Source organism: Pan troglodytes, chromosome X, assembly GCF_028858775.2.
Source record: "Pan troglodytes isolate AG18354 chromosome X, NHGRI_mPanTro3-v2.0_pri, whole genome shotgun sequence".
In the NCBI taxonomy this organism is placed as follows: Eukaryota; Metazoa; Chordata; class Mammalia; order Primates; family Hominidae; genus Pan; species Pan troglodytes.
Window position 1 is genome coordinate 15,863,802 of NC_072421.2, and position 21,786 is coordinate 15,885,587.

Below are 21,786 nucleotides of genomic sequence, written 5' to 3' on the forward strand. Positions count from 1 at the left end.
TGTGCTGGGAGTTTCTTATGGGAAAATGTGTCTATATGTTACAAAAAATGTACCTTTGGAAAGAACCATTTGTTCCTTTCAGCTGCAAGAATTTCACTAAATGTCCTACCTCACCCCTCCTCCACTCATTTTAACTTCTAAATAAATAATGAACGGTTGCAATTGGAAAAATAGATTGCTAGGTGGCCTGAGATGTGGAAGAGACCTGCTATCTTTTCATTGTGAATTACTAAAATTTATTTTGTTAACGTTTTGCTGTTTTTGCTTATACAAAACATTAGGGGCCGGGCGCAGTGGCTCATGCCTGTAATCCCAGCACTTTGGGAGGCCAAGGCGGGCGGATCACGAGGTCAGGAGTTTGAGACCAGCCTGACTAACATAGTGAAACCCCGTCTCTACTAAAAATACAAAAAAATTAGCTGGGCCTGGTGGCAGGCGCCTGTAATCCCAGCTACTCGGGATGCTGAGGCAGGAGAATCGCTTGAACCCCGGAGGCAGAGGTTGCAGTGAGCCGAGATCATGCCACTGCACTCTAGCCCAGGCGACAGTGCGAGACTCCACCTCAAAAAAAAAAAAATTTGGATGTACTGTGTCCATGTCTTTTCAGATAAACCCAGTTGCCTCACACCCCTGGGTGCTACTTCAGGCTGACAGGCACCTCTAGACTCCCACCATTCCTCTCTTCCAGGTAGAAGAGGATTTTTCATCCCCATGGGGGAAGGCTCTGAGTTAAGTCTCAAGCATAGACTGGCTGTGAAGTGATTGCAGATTTGTCTTAATGCCAAAGATGAGGCCTAGATGTTTTAGATTTACGGAGTCTCAGTTAAAACATTTGGTGGCTGTTATTAACAGTTTGAGGGGTGTAATTCACGTTTTTAAAGGCATTTATATGCATACACATGTATGCACATTTATCAATTTACATTTTCCACATAAATGTACCTATATTATTCTTTTTTTTGAGACAGGGTCTCACTTTGTCACCTGGACTCGAGTGCCATGGTGTCATATCGGCTCACTGCAACTTTCACCTTCCCAGCTCAAGCAATTCTCCTGCCTCAGCCTCCTGAGTAGCTGGGATTACAGGAGCGCACCACTGTGCCCAGCTAATTTTAGTATTTTTAGTAGAAACAGGGTTTCACCATGTTGGCCAGGCTGGCCTCAAACTCCTGATCTCACGTGATCCCCCTTCCTTGGCCTCCCAAAGTGCTAGGATTACAGGCGTGAGCCACCGCACCCGGCCCCTATATTATTCTATTATTCTATGCTTTTTACACTTATTTTGTCTGGGAGAGCTTTCCATATCAGCTTTTATAGCTATGCTCCTGTCTTTATTCACTGTTGCATAGCATTCCATATTGTGCCAGAAGTATTTAATTATGCTCCTAATGATGCAAGCAGAATGTCATTATTTCTGTTAGTACTATGAAAGGACTAAAGTTCATATTTTTGTACATGTGGCTTTGTGCACATAGGCAAATATTTCTAGAGGAGAGATTCCTAAGAGTGGAAATGCTAAGTCAAAGGCATACTTATGCACATGTAATAAATTGTATAAAACTGAAGACACACACAGGAATGAGTACAAGTAAAACCAGGGAATTGAATAAGATCAGTAGATTGTATGAATGTTGATTTCCCAGTTACAATATTGTACTATAGTTTTGCAAAAAGTCACCATTGAGGGAAACTGGGCAAAGTGCACTGGAGATCTCTATGTGATTTCTTACAACTGCATGTGAATCTGTAATGATCTCAATACAAATTGCACTTTTTGAAAAGAGGCTGCTCATTTAAAATTTGGATAAACACTACTAAACTTCCCTCTATCTCTATTTGCAGAATTAACTGAGAAGGCCATAAGCATACAAATTCTTTACCACTCCATCAGGAAAGATCTGAAGAATGATACATTTGTTTGGCAGAGAGTGAGGAATTGATTCCCAACACAGACTGGATGAGGAGTTGAACAGAAGGGCACAATGGGGAAACTGGATACTATTTCCTTTCCTTCCCAGTAAAATCTTTGTACTACAGCTTCTTTATTTACTTTTAATTAAATTCCAAGTAGATAAGCCTTTTCCATATTCAAAATTAAGTTCCAAAATGACAATAAAGAAGATTTCCAGGTTGTTTCCCTAGTACCTGGGAGGGAATTAATTCATCAGCCTTTAATCTTCTCATTTTATTTATGATGTTGATCAACACCAGTGAATAGGAGGATTGGAGATGAATTTTTAAACTGTTTAACAACAGTTCTTTACAAGGGGAGTTCATGCATTTGTGGATTTGTATGAGGATAAAGTTGAATCACATGTGTATGAGCTTTGATTATGGAGAAAAGTTGGCTTACCAACAGCCATAAGAGAAAAGCAATCTTACCAACTTCTAGTCAGCCTTGGTGTGTGTCAGTGTGTGTGTCTGGATGTTCAGTGAAATTGGCACAGGTTAGGTTAGAAAACAGAATGATCGTTGCCTGCAGCAGATGATAAGGCCACAGTCATTCCTCACCAGGAGCAGTGTTCACACTAGCCAGGGCCTCTGCCCCACCCCTCACTTAGATGTCCAAGGCACACCTCAGGTATGGTTTAGGAGATTCTTTCCTCCCCAGTGTAGCCGGCTCAAGTCCAGCTGCTAAGAGGCTGAAAACTTAAGAAGCGAGAGGTATGGTGAAAGGAAATCAACTTTATCTAAATGCTGCTGAGAGGTGAAGCCAGCTGGAATTCCTGGGTGGAGTGGGGACTTGGAGAACTTTTGTGTCTAGCTAAAGAATTGTAAAAGGACCAATCAGCACTCCATAAAAACCCACCAATCAGCACTCTGTGTCTAGCTAAAGGATTGTAAACGCACCAATCAGCACTCTGTAAAAACGCACCAATCAGTGCTCTGTGTCTAGCTAAAGGATTGTAAGCGCACCAATCAGTACTCTGTAAAAATGCACCAATCAGCACTCTGTGTCTAGCTAAAGGATTGTAAATGCACCAATCAGCACTTAAAAACACGCCAATCAGCGCTCTGTGTCCAAAGGATTGTAAATGCACCAATTAGCACTCTGTAAAAACGCACCAATCGGTGCTCTGTGTCTAGCTAAAGGATTGTAAATGCACCAATCAGCACTCTGTAAAATGGACCAATCTGCAGGATGTGGGCGGGGACAAATAAGGGAATAAAAGCTGGCCACCTCCCCAGCCAGCAGCAGCAACCCGCTCGGGTCTCCTTCCATGCTGTGGAAGCTTTGTTCTTTCACTCTCCAGAATAAATCTTGCTGCTGCTCACTCTTTGGGTCTGTGCCACCTTTAAGAGCTGTAACACTCACCGCAAAGGTCCATGGTTTCATTCTTGAAGTCAGCAAGACCAAGAACCCACTGGAAGGAACCAACTCCGGACACATTACCAGTTGGAGAATGGCCTGCCTTTGAAAGACCGTTCCAACTTTTTGGGCTGAGTGAAGGGGTTTATGCAGGAAAAAGGTGTGGGAAAATGTGGGAATATCAAGGGAGGGAAGAGCTCCGTGTGCCTCTTTCCCATGGCTATCTTTACTAATCGCCAGCCCGGAAGTCCAGTTTGTGTCATCCTCACTTCTGCCCAGTAGTGGTGGGCTAACTGTTCATAACTCCCCCAAGCAGGAGGATTCTGCTGCTGGGTCTCTGTGCCTTTTTTTTTTTTTTTTTTTTTTTTTTTGCTTAAAAATTGACCCCTGGAATTTCTAAGCAAGCATATAAGTAGATAAGTGAGCACTGTTCACAAAAGTGCCTGGTGGAAAAGAGAGAAACAAAGAGTTTCAAAGTATGTTTCAACGCTGAAAGCAAGAAAGAAAAAAAAAAGTTTTAAAATGCATTTTGAGGCTGGGATGCTCAGTTACACTGAGACCTTGGGGGAGCCTTCAAAGTCACTTCCAATCAGTCAAAGTTGGTCCAGGAGCTGAAGCTTCTTCTTATTTCAGCTGGCAATTTTTCTAGCACAAAACCTTTAACACCTAAAAGGTATACATCTGCTCTGACAACGTGGAATACTCTGCTTCTACTGCTTTAGAGAGAAGTCAGTCAGTCCTACTCCGCCAAGCAGTACAATAAGACTCAAATAAGAATGTGTTTTTTAAAAAATCTGGCATTATGCAGTATTCTTGAGGAAACAATCAGGCGGATCAAAATTGAGAGATAATCACATAACAATGGGACTGGACTCTTCAAAAATGCCAATGGCATGAAAGTCAAAAGCGGGGACGGGAAGCTTTCTAGATTAAAGGAGAATAAAGAGACTTGGTAACTACGTTCGATGCATGATCGATCCTCAAAGAGATCCTGAATGGTGGAACATGACAGAAAAGATATCATTAATGCCACAAGTGTGAGAACTTAAATCTGGATATACAGGATAGTTGTGCATCAGTGTCAAACCTCCTGTGTGTGATCACTACACCACAGTTCCACAGGAGAATCTCTGTGTTCTTAGGAGATGCACACTGAACTGCTCTGTGCTGAACCATATGGGAGCAAGAGGCCAAAAGGGAAATGTATGCCTTTATGCATATTTTGCACCAAGTATAAAAAGTTAATGTAAGCTGCGCAGTCAAAACACGAGTATGTATAAAGCCTGCGTTGCCCAATCTGTTTGCATGGCATTGTCACTCCTCAAAAACCCAGCAGCCACATATCCCAGAACCAGAGGCTGATTGGAAACACTATTCTCATTGCACAATAATGCAGGGACATAAACAACAAGAGCCTGTCTTGCAGGCTATTTTGGCTATCATGGGCTTTTTGCCTTAACATTGACTTTTCAAAACAGTGCACTAAAACATGCACATCAATGACTTTTTTTGCCCTCTTAAATTTTTTGCCTCACTCACCTAATCCTGATTCTAGCCCTGGTGAAGGATCATGATGCCCACAACTTACAAATCGTTCATTTTTTTAATATATGGATATGTGTTAATCATATATGAGTTTACATATATGGGTGTGTGTGCACATGTGCATTTATATATATATATATGTGTATACATTTGTATATGCATATGTATGTGTACACATGCCTGTATATGTATATGTGTGTATATATGCATGTACATGTATATACATACATGTACTTGTATATATGTGTGTGTGCATACACACATACATAGAGAAGCAAATGTAGCAAAATGCTAACAATTGGTGAATTGAGGTGATGGGCATACAGATATTAATTGTTTTATTGAAAATTTTTTGTAAGCTGGAAACTTCAAGATATAACAACGGTGGGAGAAGAAAAATTAATAAATGGAAATTAAGACCTGGTGTACATTTGTTTACAAGCAAATTTGTTAAAATAAGAAGCTACTATTTCAAGTATGATCTGTGTATTTGTCCTGGTACAGGCTCTGCTAAGGGAAGGAGATGATGTATTCCATATGCAAATGGAATATATCCATGCAAGTGCAGCCCCTGGCAGTGATAATGCAATGGGTAAAAACGTGAAGTCCTGCAGTGTGGAGAGCATCCTCCCCGACAAGTTGTGGTTATTCAGCGATTCATCCCTCACCATGGCAGCTTCAGGCGATGTCTCTGAAGTGTCAGCTATTCTCTTTGCGTTCAATTCATAAAATCTTCTCAGCAATGAGCATTGTTACTGAAAAAAGATTCATGTACAAACCTCCTGTTTATTTGACAAAGCAATATTAGAAATAAAAGACAGGAGAATTACTTTGGGAGAAACAGTTCCTTAATCAAATGTGAACCAAAATTAGAGACGTTGGATTACATACCTAAACATTTAAATAATTTAAGGAATTTAGAAGGTGTTGAGACTTAAATCTTCAAGTGACATAGCAAGCTTATTTTTTATTTTTTATTTTTATTTTTTGAGACGTAGTCTTGTTCTGTTGCCCAGGCTGGAGTGCAGTGGTGCGATCTTGGCTCACTGCAAGCTCCGCCTCCCGAGTTCACGCCATTCTCCTGCCTCAGCCTCCCGAGTAGCTGGGACTACAGGTGCCCGCCAACACGCCTGGCTAATTTTTTGTATTTTTTAGTAGAGACGGGGTTTCACCGTGTTAGCCAGGATGGTCTCGATCTCCTGACCTCGTGATCCGCCCGCCGTGGCCTCCCAAAGTGCTGGGATTCCAGGCGTGAGCCACCGCGACCAGCCTATTTTTTTTAAATAAAAGGTAAAGGTAGATGATGGACTGATACAGTCATATAAGTAATAGCTAGCTAAATAGATGGTAAATACATATATGTCTACATAGACATAGTCAGATGGTTTATGGATAGGCAATATTGGGTATTTGGTTATGAAAATATTCATTCCTTAAAATGATTCATTGTGTATATATTTTAAATTATTTTAAACTATTATTTTAAATAGTTTTTATATGTAAACCACACTTCTGGAAATCTAAGAAATACTTCAAACATTTTTGAAGATTTATTTTAAAATGAGGTTGACATCAATGTTATCTATAATAGCAAGAAACTAGAAATAATTTAAGTATCTGACAATATGGAAATACTTAAGGAATATGATATATTTTAAAAGGTTGTCCCAAAGGGTTTGAAACAGAAAATCATTACAATATGGTTTATGGGAAAAGCCGGAATCATAGATACTTTTATAATAGGATATCTATGTTAAATCAGGCAAAGGAATAAAAAATATGATGCACTGAAAATACTGAAAAATCTTAACAGTAAAAGTTAACTAATAAATATTATATACATATGTGAGTAGTTAGTTATTCCAAAATTCAGTCACCCTGCCAGGGACCTTGCCTAATCAGCTTATCTAAAATAGTAAGCCTCTTTCATCACTCTTTAATCTGCTTTACTTTTCTTTTTATCACTTCCTGATATGATATTATATTTGTATTGTTTATTCCCTGTTGTCCTCACTAACACATGAGTTTTTTGGAAGCAAACAGCATGTCTGTCTTTCACAATGTTCTACAGTGTCTGGCACATAGTAGATGCCGAGTAAAAAATGTATTAAAGGAATTAATTGAGAAGCTATCTTAGGGCACTTCAAATATGACTGAAATTGTAAAAATATACTGTTTTGGGAAAAAAACATCCCATATAGTGTAAAAAGTGAAATAATCTGTATTAGTATCTAAGAACCCCAAACCGCAGGCAAAATGGAAACCGAAGGGTTAATTTGATCAGGTCTGTCCGCCCTGCTTGCTTTTGGTGGCTTGCTTTTTGTTATTTCTTTTCTTTTTTCATGAAGCTGAAGGCTACAGTAGTTGAATGCCACCCTGCTGAACTCTGAAACTTAACCTTCACTGGCTACTTTATAAATAACATTCATAGTTCACCACAGTAATGATTGCTTCAGTTGTTTTTCAGGAACTTGGGCCAGCTCCTGTCCAGTTCAAACCAGTTAAGGCCACTGGCTCTTCAACTAGGCCTCCACAAGTGCCTGAGAAATGGCCTTCTGAATGTCAGAAGACCAAAAATGCCACCCTCAGATCATGCTAATGCCACTATTTTGGGTTTATATGTCCTATGTAATGGCATGAACCCTGGCTATGCTTGCACAGAATAAACCTGTTACTTTTATCCCCACTGTCAATTACTTTTCCCCATGCCTTAGACCACCCCACTTCCCTAAGCCGTAAATATAGCTAAGGCTTATCTTTGGGAAGGTGGATTTGAGCGCTGTTCTCCTGCTTTCTTGCTTGGCAGCCTTGTGAATAAATCTTTTCTCTTTTGCAAAACCCGTGTCACAGTGATTGGTTTACTGCATGCAAGCAGAACAAACCTGGATTTAAAGTTGGTAACAAAATAATGTCATAAAAACCAGATGATTAGTCTGATGGTCTAAATATAGCTTAATGGATTAGGCCTTAAAAGGAACTTAAAGATTACCTCTTGTCTAATACATTCATTCATAAATTGTAAGACATCGGCACCACTCTAGGATTCAGGGACCTGGACAATCAGATGGATTCTGGTGAATGGTTGTTAAGGATTTGAGTGCCACCTCCTCCCCCAACAGAAATACAGTCCTACCAGTGTTGGGAGGTCCATATAAATGATTTGTGGCATCCACGGTCTGCAGTTGCAGTGGGCAATGGAACACTTTCCTGGGGTCACAGACTGGTTGAATGTCCTAGAGCCTCCCGGGGCTTAACACAGTACTCAGACATTCAGCAAGATCCCAGATGACCAAAAAAAAAAAAAAAAAAAATGCACTCGCGAGAACACTTTGAAGGAAAGCCTCCAATTCCTAAACGTTCTATGATAGGAACAGACTGTCCGTTCTTTCCTCTTTGATCGTTCCATGGCTAATGATGGCTCAAATGGCTCCTCATCCTGTTTCAAATCCATCCTTTCTTTCAATCAATTTTCCATCTTTAACATTCTTATGACTATTTATTTGTATGTTATTTGATAAGTTTACTATTCATTCCCTTTGCTAATATTTCTGTTCATGAACCTATATTATTCTTATTGATTTGTAAATGAACTCTTTATATGTTGAAATGTAGATATCAGCTGAGATCATTCTGCCCTTCAATATTTGGGGCACATTGAATTGTACCTCCTTTCATGGCCATTGGACTTACGCTGTACCTTCCTCAAGATTTGTGAAAATTGACTTTCCTAAGGTTTGCAAACACTCTTCAGTTTTTCTCGTCACATCTCTCATAGAAGGAGAATTTGATCCCACCTGAAACAGGTAAGTTTACATATTGTTTTGCCACCACGTCATGCAATACATATATTATAGCATGTAGAGCCAGATAAATAATCTAGGTTCTTTCCTTAATATCTTCTAAAAAATGCACAAGGTATCATATACATTTTAGACTTTACTGAAGGTTTGGGTAATATTTACATCCTTGTTCACCAAAATTCTCCACTGGGAAAAGGAGAAAGCTAAGGGTGGGATCTGACAGTCTCCTTTGCCCTAGAATATTGACTTTTGATCTGCTATAAATGTCACATACAGTTTTCCTCTATTTTGGTTTGCCATTTCATTTTATATATGGCATTTTTTGCAACATAATTTTTGATGTATTCCAGTTTATCGGTATTTTCCTTTAACCTTTCTGCCTTTGATATATTTCAAAAATGCTTTCCCTTTCATATATATTCATGTAATTTTCTTATAGTATTTTTATAGCAGTATTTAATTTTTTAAACTTTTTTTTAAAAACAAGATTTGTTTTGGAAATATGATGTAAGATCAAAATGTAACCTTTTCCCCCCAGATAATTAACTAATTAAGATTATTAGATATTCCAAAATTGTAAAAATTAGAAAATGATCTAGAGTACTGTTAATAGAAATGTAATGTGAGCCACACATGTAATGTAAAATGTTATTATAGTCACACTAAAAAAGTAAAAAGAAAGCCAGTGAAATTAATTTTAATAATATATTCTATTTAACCTAATATATTGAAAAGATTATTTCATTGTGTGATCAGCAAAAAAGTTTTTTCGTTTAATTTTATTTGGTATGTAATAACTGTATATATTTATGGGGTACAGAGTGATATTTTAATACCTAGAAGTAATCAAATCAGGGTGATTAGCATATCCATCACCTCAAACATTTATCATTTCTGCTATGAACATTCAAAATCTTCTCTTCTAGCTTTTCGAAAATACATAATAAATTATTGTTAACCACATTTACCCTACAGTGCTATGAAACACTAGAAATTATTTCTTCTATCCAATTATAATTTTGTATCCATTAACCAACATTGCCCTATTGTCCCCTCCCCACTACCCTTCCCAGCCTCTAATAAGCATAATTCTACTCTCTGTTTCTGTGAGCTCAATTTTTTTAGCTTCCACATGTAAGCAAGAACATATGGTGTTTATCTTTCTGTGCGTGACTTACTTAACATAATGTCCTCTAGGCTCATCCATGTTGCTGCAAATGACAGAATTTCCTTCTTTTTTAAGGCTGAATAGTATTTCATTTTGTATATATACCACATTTTCTTTATCCATTGATCTGTTGACAGACATTTAAGTTGATTTCATATCTTGCTCTTCTGAATAGAGCTACAATAAACATGGAGGTGCAACTACCTCTTCCATACATTGATTTCCTTTCTTTCTGATAAATATCCAGTAATGGGATTGCTGAATCATACCTGACAACAACAAAACAAATAATCTGATTTTAAAATGGGCAAAGGATCTGAATAGACATTTCTCCAAAAAAAAGACATACAAATGGCCAACAGGTATATGAAAGAATGCTCGACATCACTAATCATCAGGAAAATGCAAATCAAAACCACAATGAGGTATCATCTTACCCCAGTTAGAATGGCTATCCAAAAAATAGAAAATAACAAATGCTGGTGCAGATGTGGAGAAAAGGGAATTCTTATACACTATTGGTGGGAATGTAAATTACTACAACCACTATGGAAAACAGTATGGAAGTTTTCAAAAAATTAAAAATACAACATCAAAAGCTATTAATATTTCAAAACAAAAAAATAAAAAATAAAACAAAAAAAGAAGAGGCAGGTGGACCAGTTGAGGTCAGGAGTTTGAGACCAGCCTGGCCAACATGGTAAAACCCCGTCTCTACTGAAAATACCAAAAATTAGCCGGGCATAGTGGCAGATGCCTGCAATCCCAGCTACTCCAGAGGCTGAGGCAGGAGAATCGCTTGAACCTGGGAGGCAGAGGTTGCAGTGAGCCGAGATCGTGCCATTGCACTCAAGCCTGGGTGACAAAAGCAAAACTTCGTCTCAAAAAAGAAAAGAAAAGAAAAAAGTTCATGTATTTCATATTCTTTTTTTTACTCAGTCATTAAAATGTAATATGTATTTTACACGTGCAACACATCTTAATTCAGCCTAGCCACAATTCCTGTGCTCATTAGCCATATGTGGCTAGTAGCTACTGTATTGAATAGCACAGGCTTAGAGGTTGCAATGAGCCAAGGTCATACCATTGCACTCGAGCCTGGATGACAAAAGTGAAACTCTGTCTAAAAAAGAAAACAAAACAAAGTTCATAATATTTCATATTCTTTTTTTACTCAATCACTAAAATGTAATATGTATTTTACACTTACAACACATCTTAATTCAGCCTATCCACAATTCCTGTGCTCATTAGCCATATGTAGCTAGCAGCTACTGTATTGAATAGCACAGGCTTAGAGAAGGGTTTCTCACTCTTGGCACTATTGACATTTTGTACCTGATAATTCTTTTTTTTGTTTGTTTTTCTTTCTTTTTTTTTTTTTTTTGTTTTGAGACGGAGTCTCGCTCTGTCACCCAGGCTGGAGTGCAGTGGCGTGATCTTGGCTTACTGCAATCTCCGCCTCCCGGGTTCAAGTGATTCTCCTGCCTCAGCCTCCCAAGTAGCTGGGACTATAGGCACCTGCCACCACACCTGGCTAACTTTTGTATTTTTAGTAGAGACAGGGTTTCACCATATTGGCCAGGTGGTTCTCGAACTCCTGACAGTGCGATCTGCCTGCCTCGGCCTCCCAAAATGCTGGGATTACAGGCGTGAGCCACCATGCCCGGCCAGATCTGATAATTCTTTGTTGCTGGCTCCTGTGCACTGTAGGGTGATTAGCTGCATCCCTGATCTCCACCGTCTAGATGACAGTAGCAATTCTCCCCCAGTTGTTGCAACTAAACATGTCTGCAGACATTGACAAATGTCTCAGTGGGAGTGGGGCAAAATTGTCTCCAGTTGAGAGCCAAAGGTCTAGAAAAATTGGGGGAAAAAAATACATGTGTGAAATGAGTCTTAGGATGATCTGAGAGGGAATTTTCATTTTAGAACTGAATACTGAACCATGACAGTAATACTTACAATAATTAAAAGTCTATCCAGTTCCCATGTTCTAAATTCACAAAAAAGAGAAAGAATAGAGGAAGAGGAGGGGTGACAGAAGGAGAGAGAAATGAGAAGAAGGAGAAGACAGAAAAGGAGAAGTCTCTTTTTATATACCTTTGTGCTTATTTTGGGCCCCTATCCACAGAAAAAAATATTGACCCAGCATTGAGCCCACTTTGGTGGCTGGCATCAGTATGTAATTATTTCAAAAACCCTGAGCATCTTGACTTTGAAAATAAGCCAGTGCTTGGGTTGCAACATGCCTCAGACAATACCTGTGGGTTCAGGTTGTTGGGGACACCCAGTGTTCTCAATCCTAGAACTGCTTACTTCAAATAACAGCATTTAATATCAGAAGCAATAAGCAATAGATGCCAACCTCTGGGTGCACTGATCTCTTCCAAAGTCTCTCTTATCAACCAGGACCGCAGTAACTGGAAGCCTCAGTTAACTACAATGTTTCTGAAGTCCTTAACTTTATATATGTATATATATATATAAAGTCTATATAAATATATATAACTTTATATATAAAGAACTTTGAAAACATATATATATAAGCTTTATACATATATTAAGGACTTTGAAAACATATATATGAACTATATATATTAAGGACTTTGAAAACTTTAAATATATGAGTGCATGTGTGTGTGTGTATATATACACGTATATATATATACGTGTATATATATACAAAAAATCAAAATTATACCAGATTTATTCAAGGAAAGAAAGAAAAAAAGTGGGGAAGGGCTGAAGGAAGGAACTAAATCAAGAACATATCTTGGAATACCTAACATTTGTTATAATCTTATCCACCTGAATTTATATGTGTCTATACAATATTCAGAATGTTGACTTTTAGGTACAAGAAGATCCCGAATCATCAAAAAACAGCCTATTGTTTTCACTCTACTTCACAGTTTTTTTAAGTTTCTTAACAACAAGAGCTAAAAGCTAAATGGTTTCTACTTGCCCCTTGGTTAATGAGAACATTAAACTAACCAGGAGTTTCCACTCCTCAAGTGTTCTAGCTCATGGGGGATTTACTTCGACTGAGCTCATTTAAAGATACTAAGAGTCTAAGCTGTTGAGCTTCTACATTAGGTACTCTAGGTACAGCAGACAACAATCTGTGTCATTCCAAGTATCTTCCCAGGAACACTTAGGACTATTGGTATAGGAGGAATCGTTCGAGTGGCTCTGGCAGATGTAGCTTGTGGATGGCTTGATGACATGCTCGACCGAGACACTTCCGGACACACAGGCGGCAGAGCTGGGAAAGAGCAGGTGGGCCTGAGAGAGAAATAAAAATGGTGTTAACTTCATAGTGGTGGGAGGTGGGGTGGAAGGGGGAAATCAGAGAACTGGAAGAGGCGGAAATTTTCTAAAAGCAGAAGAGAAGCTGGATCTGTATAGGAACTATAGAATGAGGTAGCAGACACTAAATACAGACAGCAGATCCTGATTTGCCCCTCTGGAAGGGATGCATTTCTTTAAGTTAATCTTCCAATGGTACTTGGATTACCAATGTTGAAGAATGAAGCTAACCAGAGGCAAGTTAGGAATGAGGTGTGGGGTCTAAAGGGAATGCATCTCATTCATGTATTGAATGTGCCAATGAAAGTGATACACGGGGCCGGGCACGGTGGCTCACGCCTGTAATCCCAGCACTTTGGGAGGCCAAGGTGGGCGGATCACGAGGTCAGGAGATGGAGACCATCCTGGCTAACATGGTGAAACCCCATCTCTACTAAAAATACAAAAAATTAGCCGGGTGTGGTGGCACGCGCCTATAGTCCCAGCTACTCGGGAGGCTGAGGCAGGAGAATGGCGTGAACCCGGGAGGCGGAGCTTGCAGTGAGCTGAGATCGCACCACTGCACTCCAGCCTGGGAGACAGAGCGAGACTCCGCCTCAAAAAAAAAAAAAGAAAGAAAGAAAGAAAGTAAGTAATACACTGGCCAAGGAGAAAATGCAAATGGAAGGACTGAACACGCAGGACTCCAAGACACAGCCACAGAACAGAGGGACAATACGGAAAGGGTGTCAGCGGGAAGTTCCACCTGTGTGGTGACAGAGGCAGTGTTAGGAGATGTGCCAGGGGCCAGATATTCAGCCCTCAAAGTACTCCTGGACCTACCGGCTCTAGCTGCCCATGAGGTGGTGCTGGCTGGGTCTCAACTTAAATCTGAAGAGGCCCTTTATTCTTGCAAGGATTCCAGCTCAATAGAGATCTGCAAGAAGGACTCAAGTCAGACCCTATTGTTCCCTGAAACTGAGTCTCATGGACTCTCAAGGAGTCTCACAGAATCATCATGCCCATGGCTTTGAATGGCTCTGAATCCTTAAGGAAAATCAGCTGATGAGAGTCCAGAACATGGTTGAATAGGATGAATGAGCTTTTGGCTGCAATACTAGTTGCACAGTCATTATTTCCTAACCTGACTGTATCAGTAAAGATCTCTTCAAGAAAACCTAATTACTGGTCTACACAAAGTTTTCCTTTTCAAAAAAATCCACTGTAACAGCATCTCACACCCCATGAAAAATGATGGACTGCATATGCGAATAGCCAGGTTAACATTTGGCTTCACATTGCCAAGGAGCATCCATGAGATAGAAAGCTACCTGGAGGACCAAACAATCGATCTTAGTTAAAATCTTGGGAAGCAAGAATAGAAAACTTCTTTACCTGTTGTCCTACTTAACCTCCTCTGCAAAATGGTAATGTAGACAAATTGTCCAGTGCCCAGAGACACTGACAGGAGAGTGAACTCTGATGTAGTTGGTATTTAATCTTTCTTTTTTTTTTTTTTTTGACGGAATCTCACTCGGTCGCCCAGGCTGAAATGCAGTGGTTCAATCTCAGCTCACTGCAACCTCTGCCTCCCGGGTTTAGGCAGTTCTCTGCCTCAGCCTCCCGGGTAGGTGGGATTACAGGCGGGTGCCACCAAACCCAGCTAATTTTTGTATTTTTAGTAGAGACAGGGTTTCACCATCTTAGCCAGGCTGGTCTTGAACTCCTGACCTCATGGTCTACCCGCCTGGGCCTCCCAAAGTGCTGGGATTACAGGTGTGAGCCACTGCGCCCAGCCAGTATTAATCTTTCTAGAGCAAGTGGCTATATTTATGAAGACAAAGGACAGAGGAGCTAGGCCCTGTCCAGGATATCCAGGTCTACAAATCCTAGTCCTAGAAACATTTTTGATGGAAGAAAATAGGAAATGTGAAAACTTCTATAAACTATAGTCTCTGCTAACAGTTGGAAAGTACCTGGTATTTCCAAGCTCGGATCTGCTAAGGAAGATCATAATTCTTCTGGTGAAGATTCAAATAAAAGAACAATGATTAATGATCTAGACTATTGAAAATAATCCTGGCCAGGCACGGTGGCTCACGCCTGAAATCCCTGCACTTTGGGAGGCTGAGGCGGGTGGATCACCTGAGGTCAGGAGTTCAAGACCAGCCTAGCCAACATGATGAAACCCCATCTCTACTAAAAATACAAAAAATTAGCTGGGCGTGGTGGCACGCGCCTGTAATCGCAGCTACTCAGGAGGCTGAAGCAGGAGAATTGCTTGAACCCGGGAGGCGGAGGTTGCAGTGAGCCGAGATCACGCCACTGCACTCCAGCCTGGGCAACAAGAGCAAAACTCCGTCTAAAATAATAATAATAATAATAACAATAATAATAATCTAGACCAGTGGTACGCAAAGTGTGGTCCTCAGACCAGCACCATCAACATCACGTGGGAGCCTGCTAGACATGCAGAGTCACAGGTCCCATCCTAGACCTCCTGAATGAGAATCTGTATTTTAAGGAAATCCTCAAGTGAACTGATATGCATGTTAAATCTTAAGAAGCACTGATTTAGAAAAACTATTCCTAAAATGGTTAAAACCAAGCATTCTACTTGGAAGGTATATATGATGGAGTGGTTTCACAAAATGGAACTGGTGAGTGAAATAAGACCCTCCTCACTGAATGTTTCAAAAGATTCAGGGTTGGGGCCTTATGACATTAAGAGTGCACATTCTGATGGCCAGGTGCAGTGGCTCACACCTGTAATCCCAGCACTTTGGAAGGCTGAGGCGGGCGGATCACAGTGTCAAGAGATCGAGACCATCCTGGCTAACATGGTGAAACCCCGTCTCTACTAAAAATACAAAAATTAGCTGGATGTGGTGGTGCACGCCTGTAGTCCCAGCTACTCAAGAGGCTGAGGCAGAAAAATCGCTTGAACCCGGGAGGCAGAGGTTGCAGTGAGCCGAGATCGCACCACTGCACTCCAGCCTGGAGACAGAGTGAGACTCCATCTCAAAAAAAAAAAAAAAAAAAAAAAAGTGCACACTCTGGGGTCGGATGGCTCAGAATCCTACCTAATTCTATTATGTAGCTAGCTGTGTGACCTTGTCAATGCTTTTCTTTTCCCATTTGTACCTGGCATAGCAACCAGCTACTACCATATAAAGTTCCCACTGCTCTAAAGTTTTAAAAATTCAGTGAGATTGATCTATGTTTCAAATTTAGCCCAGTGCCTGGCATACGTAAAGCTGAATAATTATAATGATCTTTAATATTCTTCAAGCACACAAATAATCAATATAGGCTCCGAAAATATTTTCTTACTGTATAGACATAAGAGGTTCTCTTCTGAATTGGTTCTCTTCTGAATTTCAGATGCTCGCCTTACCTCTTCTGGCATCAGTAGTTGCTCTTAATGCTCATGGTGGAAACGGGAATGAAGCAATGAAGAATGCAGACCCACCTACTCCCTGATCTGGAGAACAGGCAAACAACCTCACCATTTAGTCGGGTTTCTGAAATACTCTGTGTCCTCCCCTACAGACTCTGACTCAAGTCTTTTGAATTTGCCATCAGATTGTCTCCCAATATTACAAAGCAGAGTTTTGGTTTGCTCAATCATACGCTTATGCCAGGACAGAAATGGAAATTCAAGATTTTCGGGGTATAAACAAGGTTTTCTGGTTTCTTTTTTTTGAGACGGAGTCTTGCTCTGTCACCCAGGCTGGAATGCAGTGGTGTGATCTCTGCTCATTGCAACCTCCGCCTCCCAGGTTCAAGCGATTCTCCTGCCTCAGCCTCCCAAGTAGCTGGAACTACAGGCGCCAGCCACCACATCCGGCTAATTTCTGTATGTTTAGTAGAGACAGGATTTCACCATGCTGGCGAGGCTGGTCTCAAACTCCTGACCTTGTGATCCACCCGCCTCAGCCTCCCAAAGTGCTGGGATTACAGGCGTGAGCCACCACGCCCAGCCGGTTTTCTGGTTATTTTCTTGTTATGTAAAATACAAAGCAACACTCTGGTTATATGTAAATGCCCTTTGGTTGTTAGTGAATATAGACAGCATATAAAATCCCAGAAGACAGGTCAGTGACGGCAGGGCCTATCACCTCCCACAATGCCACCTTCAATTAAAAAGAGAAAAGAAAAAGGAAAAAATGCTACAGATGAGACAGGAAGGGGAGAGAATGTGCTTATGGAAGAGGAATGGATACCCAGCCCTTGGTTACCTTCACGGAGCAAGAGCGCCTGCTCCACGCTGCTTTTTGGAGCCGCCAGATCAAGCGCACTTTTGCCCTGAGCATTTCTACGCTTCAGGTTAGCTCCATAGTCGGTTAGCAGGTGGATGACCTCCACATTGGACTGCCTCGCTGCAGCATGGAGTGGGGTGTCCAGCCACTGGCCATGGTCGACACTGGCTCCTTAACAAAACAGATGGCCACAATTCAACACTAAATGTAATGTAAAGCACAATGAGCTTCAAATATAGTCATTGCATATAAAGACATTTTAAGTACCATGACATACTTGACAAATGTTTGAAAATATGCAACTCAAGCCTAGAACCTCAGCAATGCCTACTAAGACTACTTGAAATTCTTTGGTGAGAAAAGTGAATTTAGATAGTTTTAGTCATTTTAAATACTTGCTTTCCCATATAAACTGTGTGGCATACAAAATAAAGTATTTGAGGCTCCTGTTACATAGTTATTATGTTTTGGGACAAAAGATAAAGCTAAGTTTATTTAGTATTTATATTATTTGGGGCTCAAAAAATGATTTCTGAACTTACTATAGAGAATAGTAAATGATGGGAAATAAAAAAGACAAAAACTTCCTCAAGATAAAAATTCACAACTAAAGGTTTTTACTAAATCTCCACCTTTATGTCAGGGGCTAAGTTTGTTGAATCTTTAACCAAAGAATAGTTTCAAGATATTTCATTTTTCCGGCCGGGCACAGTGGCTCACACCTGTAATCCCAGCACTTTGGGAGACTGAGGAAGGTGGATCACCTGAGGTCAGGAGTTCGAGACCAGCCTGGCCAACATGGTAAAATCCTGTCTCTACTAAAAATACAATAAATTAGCCGGGTGTAGTGGTGTGCGTCTGTAATCCCAGCTACTCCGGAGGCTAGGGCAGGAGAATCGCTTGAACCCTGGAGGTGGAGGTTGCAGTGAGCTGAGGTCGCGCCATTGCACTCCAACCTGGGCAATAAGAGCGAAGCTTCATCTCAAAAAAAAAAAAAAAAAGATATTTCATTTTTCCACGGACTCTCGGTTTCTGTATATGCCTTTTAGAATTGCTTTTAAAATGACTAGATACTGTAGCAGGATAGATATAAACTAGCCTGTAGCAAATGTCTGTTGTTTTTACTGTCCAGCATCTTCCTGGCAAGCATACCTAGATTTCCCAAAGGGAAACCACCCTCTTGTTAGTTTCAGTTCTCGTGTTTCCAGTGAAGCCTAATAAATGCAGAGTAGGCTGAAATCTAGGCCTAAACTAATCAATATATTGTATTCCCTTGGCCCCCATGAGGGGTTCAAAGATGGGCATGTGACTTAAAAAGAGCCAATGCTCTTTCTTGCTGCGTATGGATAAGGAGGGCTGTAAGCCCAGGTATTGCTGGCAGCTATCTTGTGACAACCAGGGAGAACAGTACCAGGTAAATGGAGTTAACATCAAAGGAAGCAGGACTGAGAAATACAGACACTCATTTCTCTAGAGAAGTTTTGTTTTTAGCATTCAAACATAAAATGCTAACCGAATATTTTTCAACCATGACAAGAACTTCATCTTTGAAGCTGTAGAAAATCAACAAAGTTAACAGGTTTCTTCATGAAAATAATTTTGGAAATTACCTAATTCTAGAAGTTTCTTCACACAGTCTACCCTCTGGTAGGTGCAGGCCACATATAGGGGAGTTCCGAGCTGAGGCACCTCATGGTCAATGTTAACATTATTTGCCAGCAGGATCTCCATGCACTCTCTGTGACCTAGTGGAACACAAGATACCCTCACTCAAGTAAGGGACATATTAAATATTAACAGAATTATAGGATTGCTTATCTGAAATGGGCTTTAGAAATAACCTAGGTTGGCCGGGTGTGGTGGCTCACGCCTGTAATCTCAGCTTTTTGGGAGGCTGAGACTGGCGGATTCCCTGAGGTCAGGAGTTCGAGACCAGCCTGGCCAACATGGTGAAACCCCATCTCTACTAAAAATACAAAAATTAGCTGGGCATGGTGGCACACACCCATAATCCCAGCTACTCGGGAAGCTGAGGCAGGAGAATCGCTTGAACCGGGGAGGAGGAGGTTACAGTGAGCCGAGATAGCGCCACTGCACTCCAGCCTGGCCGACAAAGCGAGACTCTGTCTCAAAATAAATAAATAAATTAATTAATTAAATAACCTAGATCTCTTTTTGTAGCATAAAAACATTTTTGTGTTTGTTTTTGGAAATCTTAGGTAGAAACCACCAAAATAATACCAATAAAAAGAGGAGCATGCCCATGCTTCCCCACTCCAGCTCCTCTTTACAGCCCAAGTTAACTTTAACTAAACTAAAGGCTCCAAGTAGCACAGTTGAAATCACTCTCCAGAATGATGCCACCATTTTACAAATGGAAGTGACAAGACCCAGAGGGACAAACGACTAGGCCTATTATTACTCTGAAAAGCTAGTGCTCAAACCCAAGAGAACCCTGTCGCCTCTCCATTACAAATCTCTCATTCTCTTCTTTATCCATGCATGTGAGATTGGATATATGGCCTGCAACATTACTTTGGTTAGTCTGAAAAATACCTATGAGAAAGAATAAAGAAGTCTTAAGTATAGAATATATTTAAATACACTTTCATATTCAGTGGCTAACAACTATGTAAGCAAGCATTCTCTTTTGAGAGTTTGCCCAATAAATAGATAGACATGATAAATTTGCAACCTGTGAATGCTTTGTTCAGGAGAGAGTGCTTCTGAGGTATTGATGGGAGCTTGCCAAGAGTTAGTTCTCTTTGAAGATTTAAATATCTCCCTAAAAAATCATGTCATTACTAATTAATTTAGCCAACCTATTTTTTGTAGATAACATAAAAGTAAGCTTCATTTTAGACCTACCTGATTTATCACAAATTCTAAATTAAGTATAAATATGCATTAAAATGTAGAAATCAGGACTGTCAATTCAAACTATTTGTTCACATAATTAAATATTATACCTGAATTACAGCATCAATATGTCAAGGTATTGACTCAAACTATGACTCAGCTTGTTCATAGAGGTTTAGAGCTATAAGAATCCAGAAATAATATCTAGTAAGTCCCTAAAACTACTTGGAAAATACAGGGTATTTAATACATATTTTTGAATAATTCTTGTCTTTTTTTTGAAGAACAAGAAACAGCCTAGTTTGAGTTAAATTTAAATATTCTCAGAAAGTTTTAAAAATGAATACAGAAAAGTTAAATAGCTAGCACTAATACAAGTGTATAAAATAATGAATTTGCTAATCATGCTTACATTCTGTGGATATTTATCCTTAACATGCTTTTACAATACAGAAAAATATACAGAGACACACAAATTATGTGTTTATTATAAGCACATATATGTTTTATAGGCACATAGATACCAAAAGCTCCAAATATAATCAGTCAAGCACTGCAGACATACTTAATTAATTCAAACCATTCCCAGTACTTATCAATTTTTAAACATTTGTATGGAAATACAAATAATATTAATTTTTACTTCAAAAATTTACTTCAAATCAATATTAAATTTTTAATAAAGACTTTTTGTAATACCAGCACTTTGGAAGGCTGAGGTGGGTGGATCACCTGAGGTCAGGAGTTTGAGACCAGCCTGGCCAACATGATGAAACCCTGTCTTTACTAAAAAATACAAAAATTAGCTGGGCACTGTGACAGGTGCCTGTAATCTCAGCTACGTGGGAGGCTGAGGCAGGAAAATTGCTTGAACCCAGGAGGTGGAGGTTGCAGTGAGCCGAGATTGTGCCATTGCACTCCAGCCTGTGAGACAGAGCAAGACTCTGTCTCAAAAAATTTAAAAAAATTAAAAAAAATTAAAAAAAAAAAAAAGACTTACATGGCTGAGCACGGTGGCTCATGCCTGTAATACCAGCACTTTGGGAGGCCGAGTCAGGTGGATCACCTGAGGTCGAGTTCGAGACCAGAGTGGCCAACATGGTGAAACCCCATCTCTACTAAAAATACAAAAATTAGCCAACTGTGGTGGCGGGCACCTGTAATCCCAGCTACTTGGGAGGCTGAGGCAGGAGAATCGCTTGAACCCAGGAGCCAGAGGTTGCAATGAGCAGAAATCATGCCACTGCACTCCAGCCTGGGCAACAGCACGAGACCCTGTCGAAAAAAAAAAAAAAAAAAAAGAAAGAAAGACATATCATTTCCAAAGTAGTTCATTACTCTACAACTTAAAGGACTTACATGATGTTTGGGAAATGACTAACATCAGCTATTAATTAATAAATATGTATTAAATACATTTAGAACATAAAATACATAGATAAATTTAGATTTGGGTCTTTGTATTATCATTTAAAGTAATCCACTGGAAAAAATTGGCAAGTGACATGTTTAATAACCTGGAACAAATCTTTCACTTTTGCTTTTTGAAAT

At 39.9% G+C, this 21,786-nt stretch overlaps 1 protein-coding gene across 2 annotated transcripts in view; it reads right to left on the reverse strand.

Moving 5' to 3' along the window:
• Window positions 1–5,176: 5,176 nt before the first annotated feature.
• ASB11 (ankyrin repeat and SOCS box containing 11) overlaps window positions 5,177–21,786 on the reverse strand; it is a 39,976-nt gene continuing 23,366 nt past the window's right edge. For both annotated transcript variants that reach the window (XM_016944125.3, XM_016944126.3), the window contains exons 5-7: window positions 18,987–19,121; window positions 17,356–17,547; window positions 5,177–13,111 (exon numbers count right to left, since the gene is read on the reverse strand). In XM_016944125.3, coding sequence (XP_016799614.1) covers window positions 12,987–13,111; window positions 17,356–17,547; window positions 18,987–19,121 — 452 coding nt within the window. In that variant the 3' untranslated portion in view covers window positions 5,177–12,986. The remainder of the gene's footprint in view (window positions 13,112–17,355; window positions 17,548–18,986; window positions 19,122–21,786) is intronic.